The sequence below is a fragment of the Tursiops truncatus genome, chromosome 20 (assembly GCF_011762595.2).
Source record: "Tursiops truncatus isolate mTurTru1 chromosome 20, mTurTru1.mat.Y, whole genome shotgun sequence".
Classification (NCBI taxonomy): domain Eukaryota; kingdom Metazoa; phylum Chordata; class Mammalia; order Artiodactyla; family Delphinidae; genus Tursiops; species Tursiops truncatus.
Genome location: NC_047053.1, coordinates 39,145,603 through 39,168,805, shown reverse-complemented (window position 1 = coordinate 39,168,805; position 23,203 = coordinate 39,145,603). Strand labels below are relative to the sequence as shown.

General features: G+C 46.4%; 1 protein-coding gene across 4 annotated transcripts in view; it reads left to right on the top strand.

Moving 5' to 3' along the window:
• The window catches only part of STAT3 (signal transducer and activator of transcription 3), a 64,095-nt gene extending 41,457 nt beyond the window's left edge, over positions 1–22,638 (top strand). The window contains exons 5-24 of one of the 4 annotated variants that reach the window (XM_033847817.2): positions 2,793–2,888; positions 3,044–3,125; positions 3,309–3,403; positions 3,577–3,728; positions 6,067–6,225; positions 6,385–6,477; positions 7,357–7,416; positions 10,807–10,836; positions 10,939–11,032; positions 11,138–11,185; positions 13,137–13,220; positions 13,962–14,060; positions 14,181–14,316; positions 15,030–15,082; positions 15,325–15,419; positions 15,542–15,681; positions 16,154–16,363; positions 19,407–19,449; positions 19,782–19,844; positions 20,629–22,638. In XM_033847817.2, coding sequence (XP_033703708.1) covers positions 2,793–2,888; positions 3,044–3,125; positions 3,309–3,403; positions 3,577–3,728; positions 6,067–6,225; positions 6,385–6,477; positions 7,357–7,416; positions 10,807–10,836; positions 10,939–11,032; positions 11,138–11,185; positions 13,137–13,220; positions 13,962–14,060; positions 14,181–14,316; positions 15,030–15,082; positions 15,325–15,419; positions 15,542–15,681; positions 16,154–16,363; positions 19,407–19,449; positions 19,782–19,806 — 1,794 coding nt within the window. In that variant the 3' untranslated portion in view covers positions 19,807–19,844; positions 20,629–22,638. Of the gene's footprint in view, positions 1–2,792; positions 2,889–3,043; positions 3,126–3,308; positions 3,404–3,576; positions 3,729–6,066; positions 6,226–6,384; positions 6,478–7,356; positions 7,417–10,806; positions 10,837–10,938; positions 11,033–11,137; positions 11,186–13,136; positions 13,221–13,961; positions 14,061–14,180; positions 14,317–15,029; positions 15,083–15,324; positions 15,420–15,541; positions 15,682–16,153; positions 16,367–19,406; positions 19,450–19,731; positions 19,845–20,628 lie in introns of all 4 variants that reach the window. The other 3 variants (XM_019939422.3, XM_019939421.3, XM_019939420.3) reach the window with 3 other exon arrangements.
• The last annotated feature ends 565 nt before the right edge of the window (positions 22,639–23,203 follow it).

The window sequence follows — 23,203 nt, the reverse complement described above, 5'->3', positions numbered from 1 at the left end:
AAAATAATCAATTTAAGCCCATTTGGATAGAGGCACCAACTTTGCCATGAGAGTTAGAAAAGCAGTAAGTGTCCCAAGAATGGTCCCAATCGTATTGATCAGGGGCTGGCAATCAACACCCAGGGCCCAAATCCCGCCTGCTGCGTGTTTTTGTAAATGAAGTGTTTTTGGAACACAGTCGCACACATTCACGTATGCACTGTCTCTGGCTGCTTTCATGCCGCAGTGGCAGGGCTGGGTAGTTATACAGTCATACAGACTGTATGGGCGACAAAGCCAAAAAATACTTTCCACCTGGCCCTTAGACAAAAAGTTTGCAGCCCATAATACAGAGCTACCTCAACCCAGGCCTCACTGTTGTTTTGTCTGTTTACATCATTCTCGCATATTCCCACCTGCCTTTCGTGGGTAAAGCCCGAGGAGACAGGAAGACAGGTGAGTGTGATCCCTGGTCTCCCAGGGCTCTCAGTCTAATTGGGTGATAGGTGCACAAACACTTCAAGGGAGAAAGACGTAGAGGAGGATGTGAGTACTTTTGCTTCGGGAAGTTGAATAAGGTTTCACAGGGGAGCAAACATTTGCACCGGGTTTGAAGGTGAGTGAGTTCAGCTGTGCTAGGCTGAGTGGACAGGGGGCCCGGAGTCAGTGTGGAAACATGTTATGTGTGGGGAAGGGTGGGTAGTTTGCAGTGACTCAAGCACGGGGAGGGAAGGTTTCAGTTGTTGGATTGTGTGAAACATCTGTCTGTGCTGGGCTGAGACGTTTATACCTGGAAGCAGTGGGGAACCAATAGATTTTACTAACGTATCAGAAGCAGGTTTCTGTGGGTAATGACTGATCACGTCTATTTTCTCCCTTTAAGTGCAGTACCAATTTAGAAATAGACATGGGAGTTGAATACAGATTAAAATATCAGCTGTATTGTTGGTAAACAAGACCAAATACGTGACTTGGATGGGTAACCATGGGGGCTTTATTTATCTATCTATCTACTTAGATTGTAGTATAGTTGATTTATAATGTTTCAGGTGTACAGCAAAGTGATTCAGTTATACATGTACATGTATCTATTCTTTTTCAAATTCTTTTCCCATTTAGGTTGTTACATAACATTGAGCAGTGTTCCCTGTGCTATACAGTAGGTCCTTGTTGTTTAGATACCTGTCCCCTGGGTCAGGTCTTGGGGTGACAGACTGAGTTTGCAGGGGCAGCACTGCCCCAGTCATCCTTATGGAACTTCAAAGGCCACTCACTAATGCCCACTGAACAGAGACATAGGCCTCTAGAACTGCTTCTAGAAACCGAGCCCTTGCTTCTGCCCCAGGAGTGCCCCAGGAAGGCAAGAGTGGGAGGAGAGAGGCACCAGCTTAAGTGCTGGGCCCTTCGAAGATCTCCATGTGCTAGAGTCTTTCTCCCAACCTCACTAATCCGATGAGTCGCTCCCCCTGTGAAGAGAGTAAGGGTGGAGGTCGCCTTCCCAGAACTTCTAAGGGAAGTCTGTATCCTGTGGGCTTGGACAGGGTCCACTGGAAAAGGAGAGTATGGTTCCCTCTAAAGCTGGCATGTTTAGATCTATTTTGGAGACTTCTGGCAGCAGTGTAGAGAGCAGATTGGAAGTGAGCGAGATCAGACGCAAAGGGGTCAGCAGTCGGGGCTTGAACTGAGCCCGTGGGGCTAGAGATCAGTTGGAGAGACGATGGAATATAGAACCAGGAAGGTTTGGTGGCTCAGTGTGAAATCAAAGACAACCCAGAATTTCTAGTTTGGGAAACTGGGTATATAATGTCTTTCTTGGACTCTCAATTCAGTTCCATTGGCTGATATCTCCATCCTATGCCAGTAGCACACTGTCTTGGTCACTTGCAGCTTTTACATGGTCTTTTTTGTCCGAAGACGTCCTATTACTTTGACAAAACTTATTTGTAAGTTTCATGTGCAATTCGACCTTTTCAAGGCACCAGCCTTCCCTTCTCCCCTGAGATAGTATCTCTTGATAGGGAATTTCACCCTGGGACAGAACGGTTTTTTTATTATCCCACAGAAATGTATTGGACACCCCCATGCTTTTTTTTTTTTTTTTTGGCCGCACCTCCTGGCGTGCGGAATTTTAGTTCCTCGACCAGGGATCGAACCCCTGCCCCCTGCAGTGGAAGCATGGATTCTTAACCACTGGACCACCAGGGAAGTCCCCCTGCCCAATGCATTTATTTATTATTATTTTTAAATTTAATTTTTATTTTATATTGGGATATAGTTGATTTACAATGTTGTGTTAGTTTCAGGTGTACAGCAAAGTGATTCAGTTATACACATACATATATCCATTCTTTTGCAGAATCTTTCCCATATAGGTTATTAGAGAATACTGAGTAGAGTTCCCCGTGCTATACGGTAGGTCCCGCCCGATGCATTAAAATAGGCATCTGGCATCTGCTGTCATAAATTGTTGTGAATTTTTTAATATATATACGTACCTAGAATGAGTTTTCTGAAGGTAGGGGCTGTGTCTTAGCTCAACATGTAGTCTCCTAGTGCAATACGTAGAGTGGGATTATAGTATGACCTAGAGGTAAAAAGCCAAGGATACAGGTGAAAGTGTGAGAGCTTTCTTGGCACCAAACCGACAGCACCTGGAGAGCACCGGCTGCCGTATAACCACCTTTCCCCTCACAATGGCAGCAGCAGCTCAGGCCAAGCAGGAAGGGTAGTGGGGGTGAATGGGGACTAGACAGAGCTGTTTTTCTCCCCGTATCTCCAGTGTTCACATGTACCTCGGCTCCCTTTTTTGGCAGCAAGGGGGCCAGGCCAACCATCCCACAGCCGCCGTGGTGACGGAGAAGCAGCAGATGCTGGAGCAACACCTGCAGGATGTCCGGAAGCGTGTCCAGGTGAAGCAGGTCTAGGGCAGGAAGACTTTCCTTGGGGAAGTTGCGTGTGGGTCCTGCCTGTATCTTCTGTGAGGTTTTTAATCCTATTCAGAAACTTCCTTTTCCCTCTCCCCAGGGAAATCCCTTTTACTTCTGTTTTGGTTTGTTTTAAACAGGATCTAGAACAGAAAATGAAAGTGGTAGAGAATCTCCAGGATGACTTTGATTTCAACTACAAAACCCTCAAGAGTCAAGGAGGCAAGTGACTATTAGAGACGTTAAAATCTCCCGTAGAAAGTGAGTTTGTGCTACTTGAGTCTCGGGACTTGCTTGTTCAGACTCAGGGGAGTGGGTGCTCAGGGGCTGCTGGCGCTTAAGGGAGCCTAGTTACTGAGGATAGGAGTATTCCGTCAGCTCAAGGAGTTTCTCCTTCCTTCTCAGATATGCAAGACCTGAATGGAAACAACCAGTCAGTGACCAGGCAGAAGATGCAGCAGCTCGAACAGATGCTTACTGCGCTGGACCAGATGCGGCGAGTAAGAGCAGTGGACACCTCCACCTCCCTGTCTCACTCACGTGCAGGACTTGGGCATCTCAGGGAAGAACTTGCTTGTTTTCTAATGAGTTCCTTCTCTGGAATTGACTAAAGACTGTGGTGAGAGACGGTCTGAGGAAATGTTTTCTGACTTTGTTTTTGGTTTCCAACCAGAGCATCGTGAGTGAGTTGGCAGGGCTTTTGTCAGCTATGGAGTACGTACAGAAAACTCTCACGGATGAAGAGCTGGCGGACTGGAAGAGGCGGCAGCAGATTGCTTGCATTGGAGGCCCTCCCAACATCTGCCTAGATCGGCTAGAAAACTGGTAAAACAGGAAAGAGAAGTTTTTCCTTTCTTTTTAGAAAGCTGTGCTAAATTATGGTCAGAACTGCAGGCCTAAAGAGTCGCTACTACATTTCAGGGGTGGGGACTTTAACATACTCAAACTTAGTCTAAGGGTTAAAGCTTTTACTTTACTTGGACAATTTTTTTTAATGAAAATGTACTTATATTGCTATATTTTATTTTTTTAATAAATTATTTATTTGGGTTCTTTTTGGCTGCATTGGGTCTTCGTTGCTGCACGCGGGCTTTCTCTGGTTGCAGCGAGCGCGGGCTGCTCTTCGTTGCGGTGCTTGGGCTTCTCATTGAGGTGGCTTCTCTTGTTGCGGAGCCCAGGCTCTGATGCGCGGGCTCCAGTAGTTGTGGCTCACAGGCTTTAGAGCACAGGCTCAGTAGTTGTGGTGCTCGGGCTTAGTTGCTCCACAGCATGTGGGATCTTCGCGGACCAGGACCCGAACCCATGTACCCTGCATTGGTAGGCGGATTCTTAGCCACTGAGCCACCAGGGAAGTCCCTATATTGCTATATTTTAAATATATTTGACTAATTGAAATAAAGCTTTAGGTTTAACTGTATTTAACACGTGGACTAAATTTTAAATTTTAGTTACTTTAATACTCTCAAATGACATGCTTTCTATAAGGGGAAAAAGTTCAAATACAGGATATTAATAAAGAGAAGAAAAGACTTTAAAGATCAAATCATGCAGAGGTACTTAGAGTTAAAATTTTGGTGACTGTCACTCTAGATATCTGTTGTATATATAAAGATAGAAATCTGTACATTTCACATTAGTAGGATCGTTCTTTATATGCTCCTCTATAATCCGTTCTTTTACTTTCATTCATTCGGAAAATCTTGATGGAGCACCCTTGATGTGCAAGGCCCAGAGATGAATACGCTGCACCAGCTTAAACTGGGAGAAACTTGACATGAAAGGGAACCCAGATACACAGAGCATGAAACTGGAAATTTAGGACAGCTCTACATGAGATGCCTGTTTGTTCATATCCTCACTAACCCTGAGCTTTGCTGATTTACTGAGAGCAGTTTTAAATGCTTCCTGATCAGGGAACCAAAAAGCTTAAGTTCTGGGAATGGAGAATGTAGATGCCAGAAGGGAGTCAGTGAGCTCAGAAGTCCTGGTGCCGTCCTCCCCCGCCCCTTGCCTTCCACCTTCTCTCTTTGGGGTCTTTACTAAACTAGTCGGGGGCCATCAAAGAGAGGCACTAATATTCTCCATTCCTGGGGACAGACTTAATCAGCCTTTGTCTCCCTGTCTACTTTATCTATATGCATGTTATCAATATTTCGAAACATAATATCACATCCTTTGATCCACGGTAGGTGAGGTTGAAAGGGCTCCTGGGGATCATGCAGTTCAACCCCCCATCTCTCAGGCAAGGGGACACCAAGGCCCACGAGAGTGAAGGGACCTGGCCAAGTTCGCACAGATAGTGAGGGACAGAGCTGGCTCAAACCCATCTTCTTGGGCTGTCTGATGTCCTGCGCTTCCCCAGTCCTCACATTTGGGTACAAAGACAAGTTAGGCTGAGGAGAGTGAGCACCAAATTCCTTATTTCATGTTCTCCATATCTGGGTTCTAATGTTTGTCACTTTCCAGTGGTAACCCGATTAATGCTTCCTAGTGGCATAAGTTTTGACACTTCTTCCTCTATGCCTGCCTTCCTCTTTGAAATGTAAAATTTTAGGAAGGCACTGTTTTCAAAAGGCAAAATAGGGGGCTTTCGTGGTGGCACAGTGGTTGAGAGTCTGCCTGCCAATGCAGGGGACACGGGTTCGTGCCCCGGTCTGGGAAGATCCCATGTGCCGCGGAGCGGCTGGGCCCGTGAGCCATGGCCACTGAGCCTGCGCGTCCGGAGCCTGTGCTCCGCAACGGGAGAAGCCACAACAGTGAGAGGGCTGCGTACCACAAAAAAAAAAAAAGAAAAAATTAAAAAGGCAAAATAGGGAATTCCCTGGCGGGCCAGTGGTTAGAACTCAGCACTTTCAGTGCCGGGGACCAGGTTCAGTCCCTGGTCAGGGAACTAAGATCCTGCAAGCCACACAGCATGGACAAAAAAACCCCCAAAAAAGGCAAAAATAAGTTTCCCTTTTCTAATCTAATGCTGCTGAACTGTACATTTAGAAATGGTCAATTTTACGCTATGCATATCTTCCCACGATGAAAAAAAATGCCCCTTTCTTATGTCAGGGGACTGCGTAGAGGTGTTTATACCTGTTGTATTCCCTTCCCCCTTCTCCAACTCACCTGTGTACACCCACTTAGGTAACTGGTATCTCCCTTATTTTATTGGCAGGATAACCTCATTGGCAGAATCTCAACTTCAGACCCGCCAACAAATTAAGAAACTGGAGGAGTTGCAGCAGAAAGTTAGCTACAAAGGGGATCCCATTGTACAGCACCGGCCAATGCTGGAGGAGAGAATCGTAGAGCTGTTTAGAAACTTAATGAAAAGGTAACTTAGAGTCCCTGTCCCTTTCCCCCATCACCCCCGCCCTCCACCCCCCCTCCCCAAAATGTCACTGAACAAGAGATTGGCTGACTTCCGAGGAACAGGACAGGGACTGGCCCACTGAGTTGTGTGTGAACCACTGCCCTTCTCTTTCCCTTCCAGTGCCTTCGTGGTAGAGCGGCAGCCCTGCATGCCTATGCATCCCGACCGGCCATTAGTCATCAAGACCGGTGTCCAGTTTACAACTAAAGTCAGGTGGGCCACGGAACCTCCACTTCTGGCAGATACTGTATCAAGGGTCACTCTCAGGGCCAGAACAGAGCTGGTGGCCAGGGTTGTTCTGTATCCGCGTCGCAGGCAGTACTGTGATGGGTATGGAACTTGTTGGCATGATACCAGCTTGCTCTTTGATTCTCCTGTCAAAAGCTAAAGAATGGTAATCTTTTTGAGGTTACCTGGGCATATTCCTATGACTCAGGCCCATTGTATTCCTAAGATTCCAGGCCTAAAGTCTTAAGCCATACAGAATCTCCATCTCTCCTGCAAAAGGGGCAGAATAATGCCAGTTACCTTTTGTTCTTTGAGCCTACTTTCCCCTGAGGATTTTAAGGGAAAGAGTAAAGCTTAGTGATAATAGAAGCTAAGAGGCCACAGGGCAGATGGGTGAGGGGCCTGCAGGTGGAGCGTTACTTTCACATTCAAGTCAGAACAGGTAAGCTGGGGTTTGCCCTTCTGTAGTGAAATTTCCCTCCTCAGAAAGGTAGTATGGTGTTAGGTTTCAGGTTTAATAGAAAGAATACCACCTGCAGAGCATGTATTCCTGTAATATTTTTCATGAAATGGCTTTCATTATCCTTTGGTGAGTCTCTCACAACTTTATCTAAGTTCTTAGTTCTTAGGCTTTCTTTCAGTCCCTTTTGGCCCGATGCTTGACTTAAGGTCAAACCCAGCACTCGTGGGAAGAGGAATTTGGGATTATGACTTACCTCTTTAGAATTGAAGAGTTAACGAATTTTATATTACTTCAACTAGAAGTTGCTGGGGGAGCCTAGTGACTTTTTTTTTTAATTGGATGTTTTTTCTTTGCTCTGAAACTTTTTTTTTCTTTCTTTCTTTTTTTTTTTTTTGAGATAGATTGCTGGTCAAATTTCCTGAGCTAAATTATCAGCTTAAAATTAAAGTGTGCATTGACAAGTAAGTACTCCTTATCTTAGCTCTTTTTTTTCTTTTTTTTTCAAATGAGGGACAGAGAAATGGGAACTTTTACAGACAGCATGTGAACTTAGAGGCTTTATCTCCGTTCAGAGATCTTCGTTTCTTTAAAAAGTTTTCAAAAGCCTTGCTGTGCATTGTCATTTATGTGCCTGAACAAAACCACGAAGCTGGCGGTACAGATTTGAGTTGCGATTGCTGTTGTGACCTCGAGTTCCTCTTTTTCTTTATTCTTTTTTTTACTTATAAATGTAATGTATGCATATTATATAAAACTGAGAATATATGGGAAAATTGATTTTTGTTGCTGTTTCACACTTTACCACATAATGGAATCCTTTTCAGAATTTGACAGTACCTTTAAAAAATTAAAATGCACTTACCCTCTGAAAAGATTAAAAAAGAGAAAATGTAGGTGATATAATTGTTTATCTGGAAATTTCATGAAAATGAATTGGAAAATAGTTACTAATGAAATTAGGGACTTGAGGAAGGTGGTAAGTTTAATAAATCAATAAATAAGCAAAAATTGATTACTTTAACCATAAATTAGCATCAACCAGTTAGAAATTATAATAGAAAAATGATCTCACAATAAGCAACAAAAATAAAAAATATATGGTGATAAACTTAACAGAAATATTTAAGACCTACTTGAAGATCACTGTGAAAGTTTAGTGAGGAAGTGACTTTTTAAAAATGAGGCGATAAGTCATACTTCCGGATTGAAGACTTTTAATTTTATTATAAAGATGTTGATTCTTCCCAGTTAATATAGAACCAACCAAAACGTGAATAGGATTTTTAAAAACGCTTGACTTGCTTTTCAAGTTATATCTTAGATGAAAAAAATAAGCAGAGATAGTTTTTAAAAAGGATTTGTTTATTTTTAATTGTGATAAACATAAAATTTACCATCTTAGCAATGTAAAATCTTGCCCCAAATACTTCTTTAATATCATCAAATAGCCAGTTACTGTTCAAATTTACCTCATATTTTTTCTGTTTTCTTTTTTTTCTTTTTCTTTTTTTATGGATGTATAGTTGATATCAACCATTTGTAAGGGTACAGTTCAGCAGTGTTGAGTATATGGACATTGTTGTGCAACAGATCTCCAGAACTTTTTCATCTTATAAAACTGAAACTCTATATCCATTGAAGAACAAATCCCCATTACCCTCTCCCTCCAGCGCCTGACAACCACCAGAATGGTGGTTCTTTTGCTATTCACTTTCCAAAAGAATTTTTTTAACAAATAAAAATTATGGGGGGTGGTATGGGAAGCTGCCTTGCCCAATATTAAAATGTATCACAAAGTTTCAGTTGCTAAATGAGTGTGTTACCAGGGCAGGAATAAACTGATCATTGAAGCAAAATCTAAAGTCCAAAAATAGACTTCAGGTTTATATAAGGAATTAATATACGTTTTAATTGATATCTTAAATTAGCGAGGGAAGCGTGGATTATTCAGTAAGTCGTCTTAGGGAAACTTGGTATTGGGGGGATTTGAGTAAGAAGTTAAACTTTTCACTATCCATCAATAAATTCTAGATATATCTTAAAAGCACAGCAAATGTATAATATAATGGTGGTAAAAATGGCAACCACTTTCGGAAAACAACGTGGCGCTTTCCTAAAAAGTTAAACATGCACCTGCCCTATGACCTAACCATTCCACTCCTAGGTATTTACCCAAGAGAAATGAAAGCATGTGTCCACACAAAGGGTTGTACAGGAATCTTCATTAATAGACGAGTGTCCATCAACAGGTGAATAAACAGTTGGTGGTATATCCATGCAACAGAATATTATTCACCAACAAAAAGGAATGAACTATTGATACCCACAACACAAGGATAAATCTCCAAATTAATACACTGAATGAGAGAAGCCAGACCAAGAAAAACACAGTACATACTTCATGTTGTCATTTATATAAAATTCTAGAAGTGCGAATGAATCTATCATGACTGAGAGCAGATCATTGGTTGCCTGGGGACGGGGGTGGGTAGAGTGTGGGATTGGGGAATGGGTCACATAAGGGCGTGGGGAAACTTGGGGATGCTGGATATGTTCATTATCTTGATTGGGCTGATGTCCCAGGTGTGTATAGTATACATATATCAAACCTCATCAAATTGTGCATTTTATATATGCAGTTTATTATTTGTCAATTATATCAAAGGTATACAAAGAAAAAAAGAATGTGGAAAAAAAAGTAAATATAGGCTAGACATGAGGGAAAATTTTCTGATAACGAGAACTTTAAGTTCTCAAATGTGATATATGGGGAATTCCCTGGCAGTCCAGTGGTTAAGACTCTGAGCTTTCACTGCCGAGGGCCTGGGTTCAATCTCTGGTCAGGGAAGTAAGGTCCCACAGCTGCATGGCCAAAATAAATAAATAAAAATAAATAAAATAACATGTGGTATATGGAAAGGTATCTTTTGAATGGTTTAAAAGTTGATCCATTTTAATCTGTAAACTCCCACAGAATGTGCTGTTTAATAAATAGTAGCTGTTTTTCTAAAAGTATAAGTGAGTATATAGCAATGGAGAAGGACTTTTTAAACAGAACTAAAATAATTTTAAAAAGAAAAGAAAACACTGAGAAATGGTGACTATATAAAAAACGAAATATTCAAAAACACAGGGAACACACTGGGAAGAATATTTCCAGCTACATCAATGGGATGCTCTGAGTTACAGGTAACAGTAAACCTCTGCAGAAAACCCAGTGTGGCTTAAATAATAAGGAAATTTGCAACTCAGTTTAACTAGAAATGCAAAGTTAGAGCAGGTTTCTGACGGTGAGATCAGTGACTCAGTTGATGTCATCAAGGACTCAGAATCTTCCGTCTCTCTTCTCTGCCACCATAAGTGTCACTGGCATTCTAGGTTTGCCTTCTGGGTTGCTGCATGGTTGCTTGTGGTAGTTAAGGCCACATGCCTCCTTGCTCATGTTCAGCTGAAGCTATGGAATGTAAGTACAGCCTGAGAGAGAATCCTTCCCAATCTGATTGAGACAGTAAAGGTCCTGTCCTCACCCCTGGACTGCTGCACTGTGGGCATGCTCTATTCTGGTGAGCTTAATGATCAGGGTCCCCTGGAGGTGGGGATGGGAAAGATACTTGACAGAGTCAAGGTTCTGTTAGGAAGAGGGGAGTAGAGTTTGGGTAGGCAACCAGCTGTGTCTACTACTTCAGCATGTATAGGGTTGTTAATTTCACATAGAAAATGTAATTGAGTCATTTACAGAAATCCCCAGGAGAACAGCAGTTTTTCCATCAGAATAAATTATAGGTGTTCAAAGTAGTCTTTTGAAGAAACTCAGGGCCTTTTTTGTTACCACTGGTTTGTGTTCTTAACAGAGACTCCGGGGATGTTGCAGCTCTCAGAGGGTAAGTTCAGCCTGGAGGCTTCCTTGTGTTCCCGTTTAATCTAACTTTGTCCTCTGACCACTCGCTCACCTATGTGGTTGGTTTTTTTCTCCTGTGATTCAGATCCCGGAAATTTAACATCCTGGGCACAAACACGAAAGTGATGAACATGGAAGAGTCTAACAACGGCAGCCTCTCCGCAGAGTTCAAACACTTGGTACACGGGAGAAGCCTGGACTCACCTTCTCCCAGGGCCTCTGGCAGGGGGAGTGGTTAGGGGAGAGCCTCAGGTGACAGGGGATGCTCTTTGCTTTTCTTACAGACCCTGAGAGAGCAGAGATGTGGTAACGGGGGCCGAGCCAACTGCGACGTAAGTTTTGTTGGGGATGAAAGCCAACTACAGGAGGGTTTTCTTTGAGCAGGAGAGAAAAAGAGCCTTCTTACTGCCCAGAAGTAGAGACACCTGACCAGCTGCAGTCACCACAGGCCAACATGACACATCAGAAGTCACTCATGCCTTGGAGTACTCTGGCTCGGAGCACTTCCTTGATTGTCCGGGGAGTTAGCTCATCATTAAGGAGTGGAAAGTCCCTTGCCCACACCCGTGTAGTGGAAAAGAAGCCTTCCACCTTGCCTGGGGCTTTCCAAATTCCCCTTCCATCTTCTGTGCGCTGACATGGCTTGGCCCAGCTTTTGGTGACCTGTTTTGGTCACTGAGGTGGGATGGAAGGTTTCAACAAATCCGAATTAAACACTTTACCAAAAGAAAAAGAACAAAGCAATACGAATCCCCTTATTTCTTCTCTGCCTCCCATTTATTCAGATTATTGGACTCTTAGTGTTAGGAATAAACTTAAGGGACTTCCCTGGCGGTCCAGTGGTTAAGAATCAGGGCTTTCACTGCCATGGGCCTGGGTTTGATCCCTGGTTGGGGAACTAAGATCCCATAAGTCACGTGGCATGGCCAAAAAAGAAAAAAAAAGAATAAACTTAAAAAAAAAAAGGTAAATGTGACCAAAAACTAGTTTTAAATATTTTTTAAATAAAACTGTGACACCCTATTCTTTTTCTGATATTTGTCCCCTGAGCTATTCTTACCCTCTTCTCTAGAACGTAGCAGGCTTTTTGAAAAAAAAAAAAAACAAAAAAAATTGAATTTATAATACTTGACAGCAGTTAAAAAGTGAGGTATGCAATGATACAGGAAAATGTATGTGGCATATTTATTTAGGAAAAAAAGATGTAAAATAATTTGAGTAGTATATTAGTATATTTGTTTAAAAAAACTTACACTGTATTTTGTCTATTCATGTCTGCATTACAGAATTCTAGAGGAATATCTACCAAACAGTGCTGCTGTTCTTATCCAAGGCTACTCTGTACTATCTCTGTAATATTTGCATTTAAACTGAACGTGTATTACTTTTGTAATTAGAAAAAGCATTTTAAATATGAATTGGAATTTCTAATAATTCATTGGCAATTCTCATTCAAAATAATGTCGCTATATTGCTGGTGGGAGTATAAATTGTTACAGTCACTTTGGAAAACAATTGGGCATTATAAAAATGAACATACCCTGTAAACCAACAGTGCCACTCCCAGGATTTAACAATAGAGGAATCTTTGCACATAGGTAGCAGGAGATATGTGCAAAATGTCAGAGCGGCCTGATTGTAAGCCCTAAATACAAACCAAATGCCATCAGCACTAGAGTGGATAAGTGATCTGCAGTATGGTCAGGTGATGGAATACTATACAGCCGTGAAAATGGAGAAATTGCAGGTGCACGCAGCTACATGGATGTGAAAAGCAAGTCACAAAAGAATACACAGGGTGTGATTCCATATGTATAAGATGGAACTAAACAAACTAAACCACACATACATTGTTTAGAGGTATAAATGTGGTAAAACCATAAAGAAGAGCTAGGAAATGATGAACTCAAAAGACAAAATAGCCATTAATTCTGAGGGAGGAGGCACAGGGATGGATGGGGTTGGGAAGGGTGCCCAGAGAACCTCAGTAGTGATGGTCTTTCCCTTAAACTGGGTGGTGGGTACACAGGTGTTCACTGTTTTGTCAGTCTTTGTGCCTTACCCATTTTATACATAACCTATTGGATCTCCTTAGTATCACAATAAAGCTAGTAGGAGGTCAGGTTGGGGACCATAGCACTGGAGGGTGATAGTGTTGAAGAGACCACGTGCTCCAGTTGTGTCTGTGGCCACCTGGGGGATTGCCCTTCTGGATGGTGTAGTGGTGGCGTCAGGACTGAATACCATCCTCTCTGAGGAATAGCGTCCTTCTTCTTCTTGTAGGCCTCCCTGATTGTGACTGAAGAGCTGCACCTGATCACCTTTGAGACTGAGGTGTATCACCAAGGCCTCAAGATTGACCTAGAGGTGAGTTCTGTGACAGAACTGGGTAGGGCCGCACGCAGTGGTAATTCAGGACAAGACTTCTTCTAGTTGAGGTTTTTACTCCAGAAGGTGGAATGGTGACTCTTTGCTAAGCACTGTGTTTACTTTTGCTTCTCTTCCTCCCCAAAATCCTTCGTATCCCACCTGAGAGTAAAGTCTTGCCTGAGTGCTTAGAAGATACATGTCTACTCAGCTTTCAGCAAACTTGATATAAAAACTCATATTTAGACATTGATCATAGCTGACTTTATAAAGTTTGGGCAAAACAGTCTTTCAACAACCAATGTCTTTAGTATACAGACAATCATGGCATTTACATGCTCTTTCCCCAACTTTCTTGATCTTTAAATTAAAGATACACCGGAAAAAGCAGGAACCCTAGTCTTTGATCCCTGGGACCTCTCTGTTTAATGGGCAGGTACAGCTTCGATTCGTGGAGGATGCCTTGCAGGTGTTTTAAATGGGGAATCCGTGGACTGTGAGTCCACCGTGAGCAAGTTAGCTTTACAAGTTCCTGGTGATGTTCAGACAGCCGCCGAGTTCGGCATTCTTTCCGCTCTGGGTGTTGAGCTGACTCAGCCCCGCTCCTCCCTGAGGGCTGGAAGCGGGTGTGCTCCACCACGGCCTGTCCTTTATTCCAAACCCTGCGGGATATGCGTGAACAGGTTTTGGAAGCCACGAGGGCCTTCTGCCTCCCCAGCTCATTCCCCGCTCCCTCCACAGACCCACTCCTTGCCAGTTGTGGTGATCTCCAACATCTGTCAGATGCCCAACGCCTGGGCATCCATCCTGTGGTATAACATGCTGACCAACAACCCCAAGGTGAGTCGGGCCCCCATTTTTCCTGAGACTTCTCGGTGCCTCGGGGCTGTCACAGTACCTAGCGCAGCTCATCAGGCACCGCCCTCTCAGCTAAAGGGGTAAACGTGTCATTTCCAATAGAACGTGAACTTTTTCACCAAGCCCCCAATTGGGACGTGGGATCAAGTGGCCGAGGTGCTGAGCTGGCAGTTCTCCTCCACCACCAAGCGCGGGCTGAGCATCGAGCAGTTGACAACGCTGGCGGAGAAACTCTTAGGTCAGCGCTTTACCTCTTCTCCCCTCACCCTCCTCGGAAAAGGAATCTGGCCCATGGGGCTGTTCATACAGAAGAGTTTACTGAGCAAGGTGCTGTGCCGGGGCCAGAACACATGTGCTTCCGCAGGTCAGGGAGTCAGGCTACAGAGGAGGTGTGCATCCTGGGGGGTGTTTTTATGAGGCGGGAGGCAGATTTCTTTTCTCTTGGTGGCTGTCTCCCTCACCCTTCCAGGGTACTACTTTATCCAACCATCGGAAGATACTTTAAGTGCGTGTTAGAGCTAGAGGCTTGGTATCCCTGTCTGTTTCTTCAAGAAACCGTAGGCTTGTTTTTAATTTTCTCCCTGGAAAAAAAGCCTTAGTAGAATGTCTCGCGTGCTACCTGTGCTTTGTCCTGTGCTGCCACCAAACGTGACCCTGTAGCTCAAGCCGTCAGCTTCTTAGTGTGTGCTGCTGGTCCCCGGACCACCACACGAGGCTAGTAAGGGCAGCTGGGCTAAACAACAACTGGGGTGGGGGGGGTGTCAAATGATGGGGTCGGGTGTGGGGCGGACGGGTGCACCATATGCACACAACAGTGGCAACATTCAAATACATGAAAACCAACGGTTTCAGGGCCTGCCGTGGGGCAGTTGTGCACGTGTTCTGTTTGAAGAAATAAGATCTTGATTCAAAACTGAAAATTATACTACTTTATTATTTTTTTTCCTTCAGGACCTGGTGTGAACTATTCAGGGTGTCAGATCACGTGGGCTAAATTTTGCAAAGTAAGCAACCGTGTGAACTCCGTGTGGCTGCCTCACGGGAGGGGGAGGGGAGGGGGAGGGCTGCTTACCTGCTGGGAGGTCGTGGAGGACGCTGGGCCCGAAGGCCCTAGGCTCTCGGTCCAGCGGCCAGTAGCGTCTGCCTGAGGCTAGATGGGCCTGAGGATTCTGGTGGCACCTCACGCCTAGGAAGGAAAAGCCTGGGACGGTGGTGGACTTGGCTTTCCCATTATTCTTTTCTCCAGGAAAACATGGCCGGCAAGGGCTTCTCCTTCTGGGTCTGGCTGGACAATATCATTGACCTTGTGAAAAAGTACATCCTGGCCCTTTGGAATGAAGGGTAGGTTGGAACTCTTGTGTCTGGCAGGGTGCGCAGGTGTGACAAGTCCCCTGCTCTCCCAGCAGGCCAATAGCAGGGCAGCCCTCAGCCCAAATCTTGCTGTTTCTCCTCTTTGCCTCCAGGTACATAATGGGCTTTATCAGTAAGGAGAGGGAGCGGGCCATCTTGAGCACCAAGCCCCCAGGCACCTTCCTGCTGAGATTCAGTGAAAGCAGCAAAGAAGGAGGAGTCACCTTCACTTGGGTGGAGAAGGACATCAGCGGTATGCTTGGCTCTTCCCCACCCCACCTGTGGTGGCCTCTGCTGGTTTCAGACACAGGCTGCCCCCTCGTGGGCAGAGATGGCCTCGCACCCCCCCGCCCCAGGCTTGTAAGGCACATCAGGGTGACTTCTTTTCTCTAAGTTCTACCAGCTGGAGGACTGGTTTGCCAGTTTTGTTTTGCTGGTTCCAGGGACTAATATTTGCCTATTTAAATTTCATTCTTCATCTCCTTTCTTTCCTACCCTGTTACTATATCTTATGCAAATAGTTATCCAAGTGTATTATTACCTGTGGCCCAGCTGGATAGCCTCTCCCAAAGCCAGCTGAACATTTCCCCAGCGCCAGGCGACTGGGCAGGATATTCAGGGTATCGAGCGCTGGGTTGGCATAAGCCTTTCCCCCTTGAGGGAAAATAAGTCAGGTAGTTTTCTCTGAGATCACCTGAGTCTTCCCTTCCCATTTCCCCTGACAGGTAAGACCCAGATCCAGTCGGTGGAACCATACACCAAGCAGCAGCTGAACAACATGTCATTTGCTGAGATCATCATGGGCTATAAGATCATGGATGCCACCAATATCCTCGTGTCTCCGCTGGTCTATCTCTACCCTGACATTCCAAAGGAGGAGGCGTTCGGAAAGTACTGTCGGCCAGAGAGCCAGGAGCATCCCGAAGCTGACCCAGGTAGTTGTTGATTTTCCACGACAGCCGTTTAGTTCTGGGGAAGAGTGGGAAATTGTAGGATCCTGGGAGGACAGATAAGGTAAATGCCTGAAGAACCTCTTTCTGGGAAAGAACTTTGTAGTGAGTGCCTTTGGGGGTGGCTGATGGGGTTACGGAGAGGAGAGGAATCAGTCACCAGGCTCTGCCCTCCAAGAAGCACCAGTCTCAAGGGGGAAGCAGCATGCACACACCCAGCCATACCTGAAGCACCATGGAGAGAAAGCGAGGGCAGAATTCTCTAGAAACAGGATGCCCAGCCGGCACAGCACTTCTTACAAAGCATATGCTGGAAGGTTTGCGATTCAGACTTCAGTCTAGCGTGTTTCCTTTCCCCCGTCACGGAACAATGTGAACAGCGCCAAGAGGGATGAAGAAAGGCTTTCTGGAGGAAATGAGTGTTAGCAGCGCTGGAACATGGTTTAAGAGCACAAGAGTGGTGATTGAAGGGGAAGACAGCAACTGGTGGGAGGGGCGTGGAATTGGTCCTTTGAATGTGCAGCTCTTGAAAATAAGATGTTTTTTAATGTGCAAGAGCCCATGTGCTTATGTAAGTTACACATACATTTTCCACACTAAACCCTCGCTCTCTAGCACCACCACCAGCGTGGAGGGCAGAGCCCCCTAGTCTGTTCCCATGGGCGTCTGGGGCTCGGACACTGGGTTCTCTGTCCAGATCCTGATGAGAACACTATAATTTGCTGTTCTTTGTTTTTATTTAAGTTTTCTTAATCACAGAGCCAGTAGTGGTTTAAAGGGCTCCTTTGAGGTTGGCTTCCCTGCCCCAGTTGCTTTGGAAAAAACTGTTTTTGTACAGAGCTCTCCCACACACAAACACAAACCCACCAGCTTCCTTCCCACTTTTTCACAGGAGTTCCCTGTGAGGGATCTCTTGGGGTGAGAAGAACGAGACTTAGAAGAGGGAGTTGGGGCTAATTGGCAATTGACTTTCCTTTGTTCTGGGGTTGAGTCTTGGCCACACTCTAGGCCAGCGTAACTCTCACTTCCTGTCTGCCCCTTATCTCTCCTCCCACGTTGTGCTTCGGTTGGGAGATCTGTTTATCAGCCCCCATCACACTACCCTGTTCCTTCTGCAGAAGGCATTTAGGTCCAAGTGCTGGGCCCTTGACTAATTTTGCTTTCAAGGTCCAAGTTTCAAGTCTGAGGCTGCGCCCTCCCTCAAGCCTCCTGTGCGACTGGGAGGCAAGGCCCTTTCCTGCCTGGAGACCTCAGTGTTTCCTCAGGGGCAAGACTGGCAGTCACAGGAAGGGAACTAATTACTTGAGTGCTTGTCTGCCTCCTGGGGCTGGGTGTGCGCATGGCAAATGGGTCAGCAGGTGTGGGGTGCCGGCGGGCTGCATGTGGGGTCCTCCAGAGGAGAGCAGCTAGAGCAGCTGACCATTTCCTCTCCGTTCCCATCCTGAAGGTTGGTTTTTTTGTAAAGTATGAGCCCATTTTTAGAGAGCTCGTTAGTTGCTCCACGGCATGTGGGATCTTCCCAGACTAGGGCTCAAACCCGTGTCCCCTTCATTGGCAGGCGGATTCTTAACCACTGCGCTACCAGGGAGGTCCCTCATCCTGAGGGTTTTATTGTCTCTAGGAGATAAATCTATCTCCTAGATTATCTTCCCAGGACTCTTCCCTCCTTCTTACTCAGAAGCTCACCCGGTATTTCCTCATGGCTCGAGGGAGACATTCCTCTGTAGAAATGACAAATTCCTTATCTTACAAATTAGATAAGTACATTTACAACCTTGTACGGAGCCATAAATCAGCTTTTAGTCTTAGTTCTCCTTTGCTTCTACTGTGGCATCTCAGGCCGAAGGTGTTTTTCTCAGCAACGTTGATCAGTTAGGGAATTAAACCCTTTTCTGTCTGGGGTGTCAGCTCCCCTCAGGCCTGGGCCAGAATGGATTCATAAGACACCAGAACCCTGCTTTGATAGCTTCTTTGGATTCGGTACTGAGTTAACCTATTTCTTGGCCGAAAATAAACTCATATGGGAGTCTACGGGCCCCTCGGCAATGCCCTTTCTCAGGCTGTCATTGTACTTTCTGATCCCTCGGTTTCACCGTAAGCCCCAAGCTTTATAGCTGTGCTTCTCTCAGCCCACCCCACCCTGCCCCGCTCCATGCCTCCTAAGTGGTTTGTTCACCTGAATCCCCCAAATTCCATGCCAGTGTCTCCAGGGCTCTTTGACCTCTTGCTGTAAGCATTTAGCACTTAAAATTCATTTATTTCAGTCTTCACATTTCTAACTGTAGAGCAAGAATCATAAATGACCAAGATGGGCCCCTCCCTCTTCTGCCTCCCTCTTATTTTATACTCGAGAGAGAAAAGCCCTTGGCCGGATCTCTTAGCTGTTGAAGACGTAAGGCCTCCTGTCACCCAGTCCAGAGCCATCCTCCCCACCGAGAGGCTCTTCTGTGTGATGTAGTTATTCAACTGGGGGGTTACTAATACCCTCACCGAAAAACGTAATAGAGGCAGATAAGTGCTGATGGGAACAGAAGGTGTCACCCTCAGCTTTGGAACTGCATATTAGCCGTTTCCACGCTCTCTTAAAGACTCGGTAACTTCGGTATCTGAGCAGGACGTGGTGCCCAGACTGCGTGGGCTCAGTCCTGCATGCGGGGGACTCAATCTAAGAGGTACAACCAGGCTAGAATGCAATCCTCAGTCCACATCCAGGCAGTTAAACTCTTTACATGATCGAGGGGAAGAATGAACACAAGGCTGGAGCTCATCTGAGCTCGGGTGGGACCAGGGTCGGCTGAAAAGTCTCAGGAAGGTTTGAGGGAAAGAACCGAGCTTCCAGCTGCAAGCACTGGAACATCAGAGTATACAGTGAGGGAGGGCAGCCCTGAGGGGAGACGGAAGTTCCAGACAATCTCTGGTCAAAGATGGAGTGAGTTTCAAGTCAGCCCTGGGGAGGCAGCCGGCTTCCTGCTGCCTGGTACCCAAGAGTGGAATCACAATCAGTAAGCCCGAGTTTTCTTCTACCCAGGTGCTGCCCCATACCTGAAGACTAAGTTCATCTGTGTGACACCGTAAGTGGCTTCCCTTCCCAATTTTGCCTCCATTTCTAATGTACTCAGTTATCCCTGGGAACAGGACACCGGGTGAGAGTTCTCTTGTGAAGGGTTGGAACCCTCCGAGCTATGTTCAGTCCTCAAAGTGACCTCGTGTGTTTAAAAAGCTTGAGCTTTTATTTTTCTGTTGGAGACCAGAGTTTGATGGCTTGTGTGTGTGTGTTTTGTTCTTTTTTTTTTTCTCCATTGTGTCTTGTCAACCCGGCCCTCTCCCCTCCTGCTGCTCCCCATTTCCTACAGAACGACCTGCAGCAATACCATTGACCTGCCGATGTCCCCCCGCACTTTAGATTCATTGATGCAGTTTGGAAATAATGGTGAAGGTGCTGAACCCTCAGCAGGAGGGCAATTTGGTGAGTATGTGGTTGCCGGACTCTGTCCCTGTGAGGGAATTCAGTCCCCTTGGTGTGATGCTCCCATGGGCACAGCCAAGCGAGGGGCACCTGGATTGGTAGGAGTTGTTCTCGAACAGCGCTGTCCTATAGACACGCGCACCCCCATGCCAGAGTAAATTTTCTAGCAGCCATGTTAAAAACAGTGAAAAGGAACAGGTGAGGTTAATTTTACAAATGTATTTTCTTTAGCCCAGTAAATCCAAAATAGTGGCATTTCTGCACGTTAGAGACAAATGAGTGTGGGATTTCCCTGGCGGTCCAGTGGTTAGGACTCCACGCTTGCCCTGCATGGGGCATGGGGTCAATCCCTGGTTGGGGAACTAAGATCCCTGCAAGATGCACGTGCGGTGCAGCTAAAAAAAAAAAGAAAAAAACGAATGAGGTTTTCTTTCGTACTAAGTCTTTGAAACCTGCCCCGCGTTTTATAACCACAGCCTACCTCGGTTGGGACTAGTCACATCCCAAGTGGCTCCAGCCTGCTGCGTTCAACAGGGCAGCCTTAGAGCTTCTTTAAACCTGGAGAGTTGGGAATGAGTTAAGGTAGGAAGAAGGCTGAGCCCTTCCAGAAGGGAGGGGAGAGAATCTGGATTCTCTGACCCCATCTTGATGACCAAGGGGCAGGGGCAGGAGACTAGATGGCGGTGGCAGCCTGAGCCTCTGTGCCCCGAAAGGCTAGGGGTGCGGGCCCCGCCAGCTGTGGGGCTCAGGCGACTGAACTGGCTCTCCCTGTGTGTCCCCCCAGAATCCCTCACGTTCGACATGGAGCTGACCTCGGAGTGCGCTACCTCCCCCATGTGAGAAGCGGAGGACGGAAGCTGCAGAGAGAGGTGACAGAGGCACCGACCCATGTTCCACCAGCCCTTAAACAGCCCAAGCCCAGATCAGCTCAGCTCCCAACTCAGTGGTTCCAGATTTTTTTGTCGTCTCTCAGTTCGGTTATCTTTGAGCAATCTGGGCGCTTTTTAAAATAGAGAAATGAGTGAATGTGGGTGATATGCTTTTATCTAAATGCAAATAAGAATGCGCTCTCTGAGGCTGTGATCGGGGGGTGTGGAAGGGGTGGCGAGAGGGAGAAAGAGGAAATGTCTTTTTTGCCCCCCTGCCCGCCTTTCTCAGCAGCTTGTTGTTGTCATTGTCAGACAAGTGCCTCTGGTGCCAGCGGCATCCCTCTGCCTATTTCTGTAAGCTAATGCCACAGTTGTCTCTAGCTACATCCTCCTGGCATTGCACTTTTAACCTTGCTAACGTTCAAATAGAAGATAGGACTTTCAAAGCCCCTAGGTTTCTTTTTAAACTTAAAAAAAAAAAAGTTTTTTAAAGGGCAAAAAAACACTGTATCAGCATAGCCTTTTCTGTATTTAAGAAAACTCAGTTAATTTCCTCCTTGGTGCTTTAGGCATTCAGCTTTCTTCAGGCTGATAATTTCTATAAACCCTGACATGAGCTTCAGATCCAGCCCTTAACAGACATCTGAAGATGTGGCTTGGCCTTTGGTTTCCATATAGGAAGGTTGAAGGAGACCCTAAACATTTTAGACTTTTTTTTGATAAACAAAATTTTTATTTTCCCCCTTCACCTACCGGCCTGTTAGTAGGTGAGGCTGGGCAGAGGGGCACTTTCAGCCTGCTCGCCTTTCCTCCCCGGACTTCGCCCCTGTTTCCGAGCCTGTGTGGTTTCTGTGGGTGCCTTCTAAGGGGTGGGATGATTCTTCCTCTCCCCCAGTTTACCTGAGCCCCTCTTGTGGCATGGCTCCTTCCCATGTCTAAAGGTCCCTTGTCCTGTTTGCTTTAGGCATCCTGGTCTCAGGACCTCCTGGAATAAGAGGGAGAGAGCTACAGGTCGAACATGAGTCAGACTGCGGGGCCCCGGTCAAGGGTCTAGTTGAGCTCAGGGATTATGGTTCTTATCCCAGCTTCTTGGTGATTTCCTGCGGCACCTGTAATCACTTCTTCACTTGGTTAAGCCAGGGGCAGAGGCTTAGTGATAAGCTCGAGGTCTGTCCCTCACATGAGGGAGCGTACACCCCAGCCTTCCCCCAGCGCTGGTGACGTCTCCTCCCCATGGGGGCCCCCCTCGGTGAGGCAGAACGACTCGCATTTTCTGTGCATCTCAGAACACTTAGCAGCATGAGAAGTGGTCTCTGATATGGGGCCTCCTCAGACCCAGAGGCACGGCCAGATTGGGTGGTCCATAACTACCTTGTCTCAGTCGACCAGAGTTTCCAGGGAATGCTATGCGTTACACCCAAATTTACCAGTTTTTGAAGGAAGAGGACGAGACCTTCTCTCCAAGACAAACAGGGGTTTGATAGGTGGTACGGAGCAATCTCCCTTTAGCAACACTCTCTAGATCATAATTAGCTTAACTCGAGGGACCTCAGGTGAGGCTCCCGGCTTCGCTGGAGCAGAAACTAAAACCCTGTGGCTTTTAGGTCGCATGTGTTTCTGGTTTTAACCCTGATTATAGCAAAAGCCCTGAGAGGAGCTGAGACTTGTTTTGGTCCCTCCTTTAAAAAACGCAGTCCTGCAGGACCTGCCTGCCTGCCCCCTGCCCAGCCGAGGGGTTCCCGCGGGCGCCTAAGCTACCCACACGGTGGTTTGTGAGATGCTGTCCTGACCACTGCATTCAAATTTCAATGTATACTTACTTAATAGTGTAAAAATTTATATTATTGTGGGTTTTTTCTTTCTTTCTTTTTTTTGTATATTGCTGTATCTACTTTACCTTCCAGAAATAAAAGTTATATAGCGACCGTCTGCTGGCACGGCAGCTCTGTCTGGCTGGAGGCTCGGGGTGGTTCCTCTTCCCCTGCTTCAGCTCTGAAGGGGTCTTACAGGCTGAGCCTGGGTCTTGAGAGCAGGTGGTTGACCGCGGCCCCGGGCTGGTGGCCTTAGCCTCTCATGCCCGAGTAGACACAGGCCCGCCTCTGGGGCACCGAGCGCCTCCCATCTTAACATTAGCCGCCAGCCTCCAGCTCAGGGGTACCTGGAGGAGCCAGGGGTCCGACCCCTCCCGCTCGGAGGCAGCTTGAGTGGAGGCCTTCCTGCTCCCTCTTCCTGCCTCCCTCCGCCCTCCCTCCCGGGGCCTTTGCAAGCCGCGGTGTCCTGTCTGGGGTCAGATAAGCTACCTAAGGGGGGTTGGGGCGCAGACACTCCCACCACCCCAGGCCTCCCCTTCCGCAGTTGGCTCCATTATCACTTTCTCTTCAGTTCGCTCCGTGGGTCAACACTTAACGGGCCGCGGGTGGTGATAATTCAGACCGCGGCGCGCGCGCGCCTGGCCCCCCCCCCCCCCCCCCCCGCGCCGAAAACCATGGA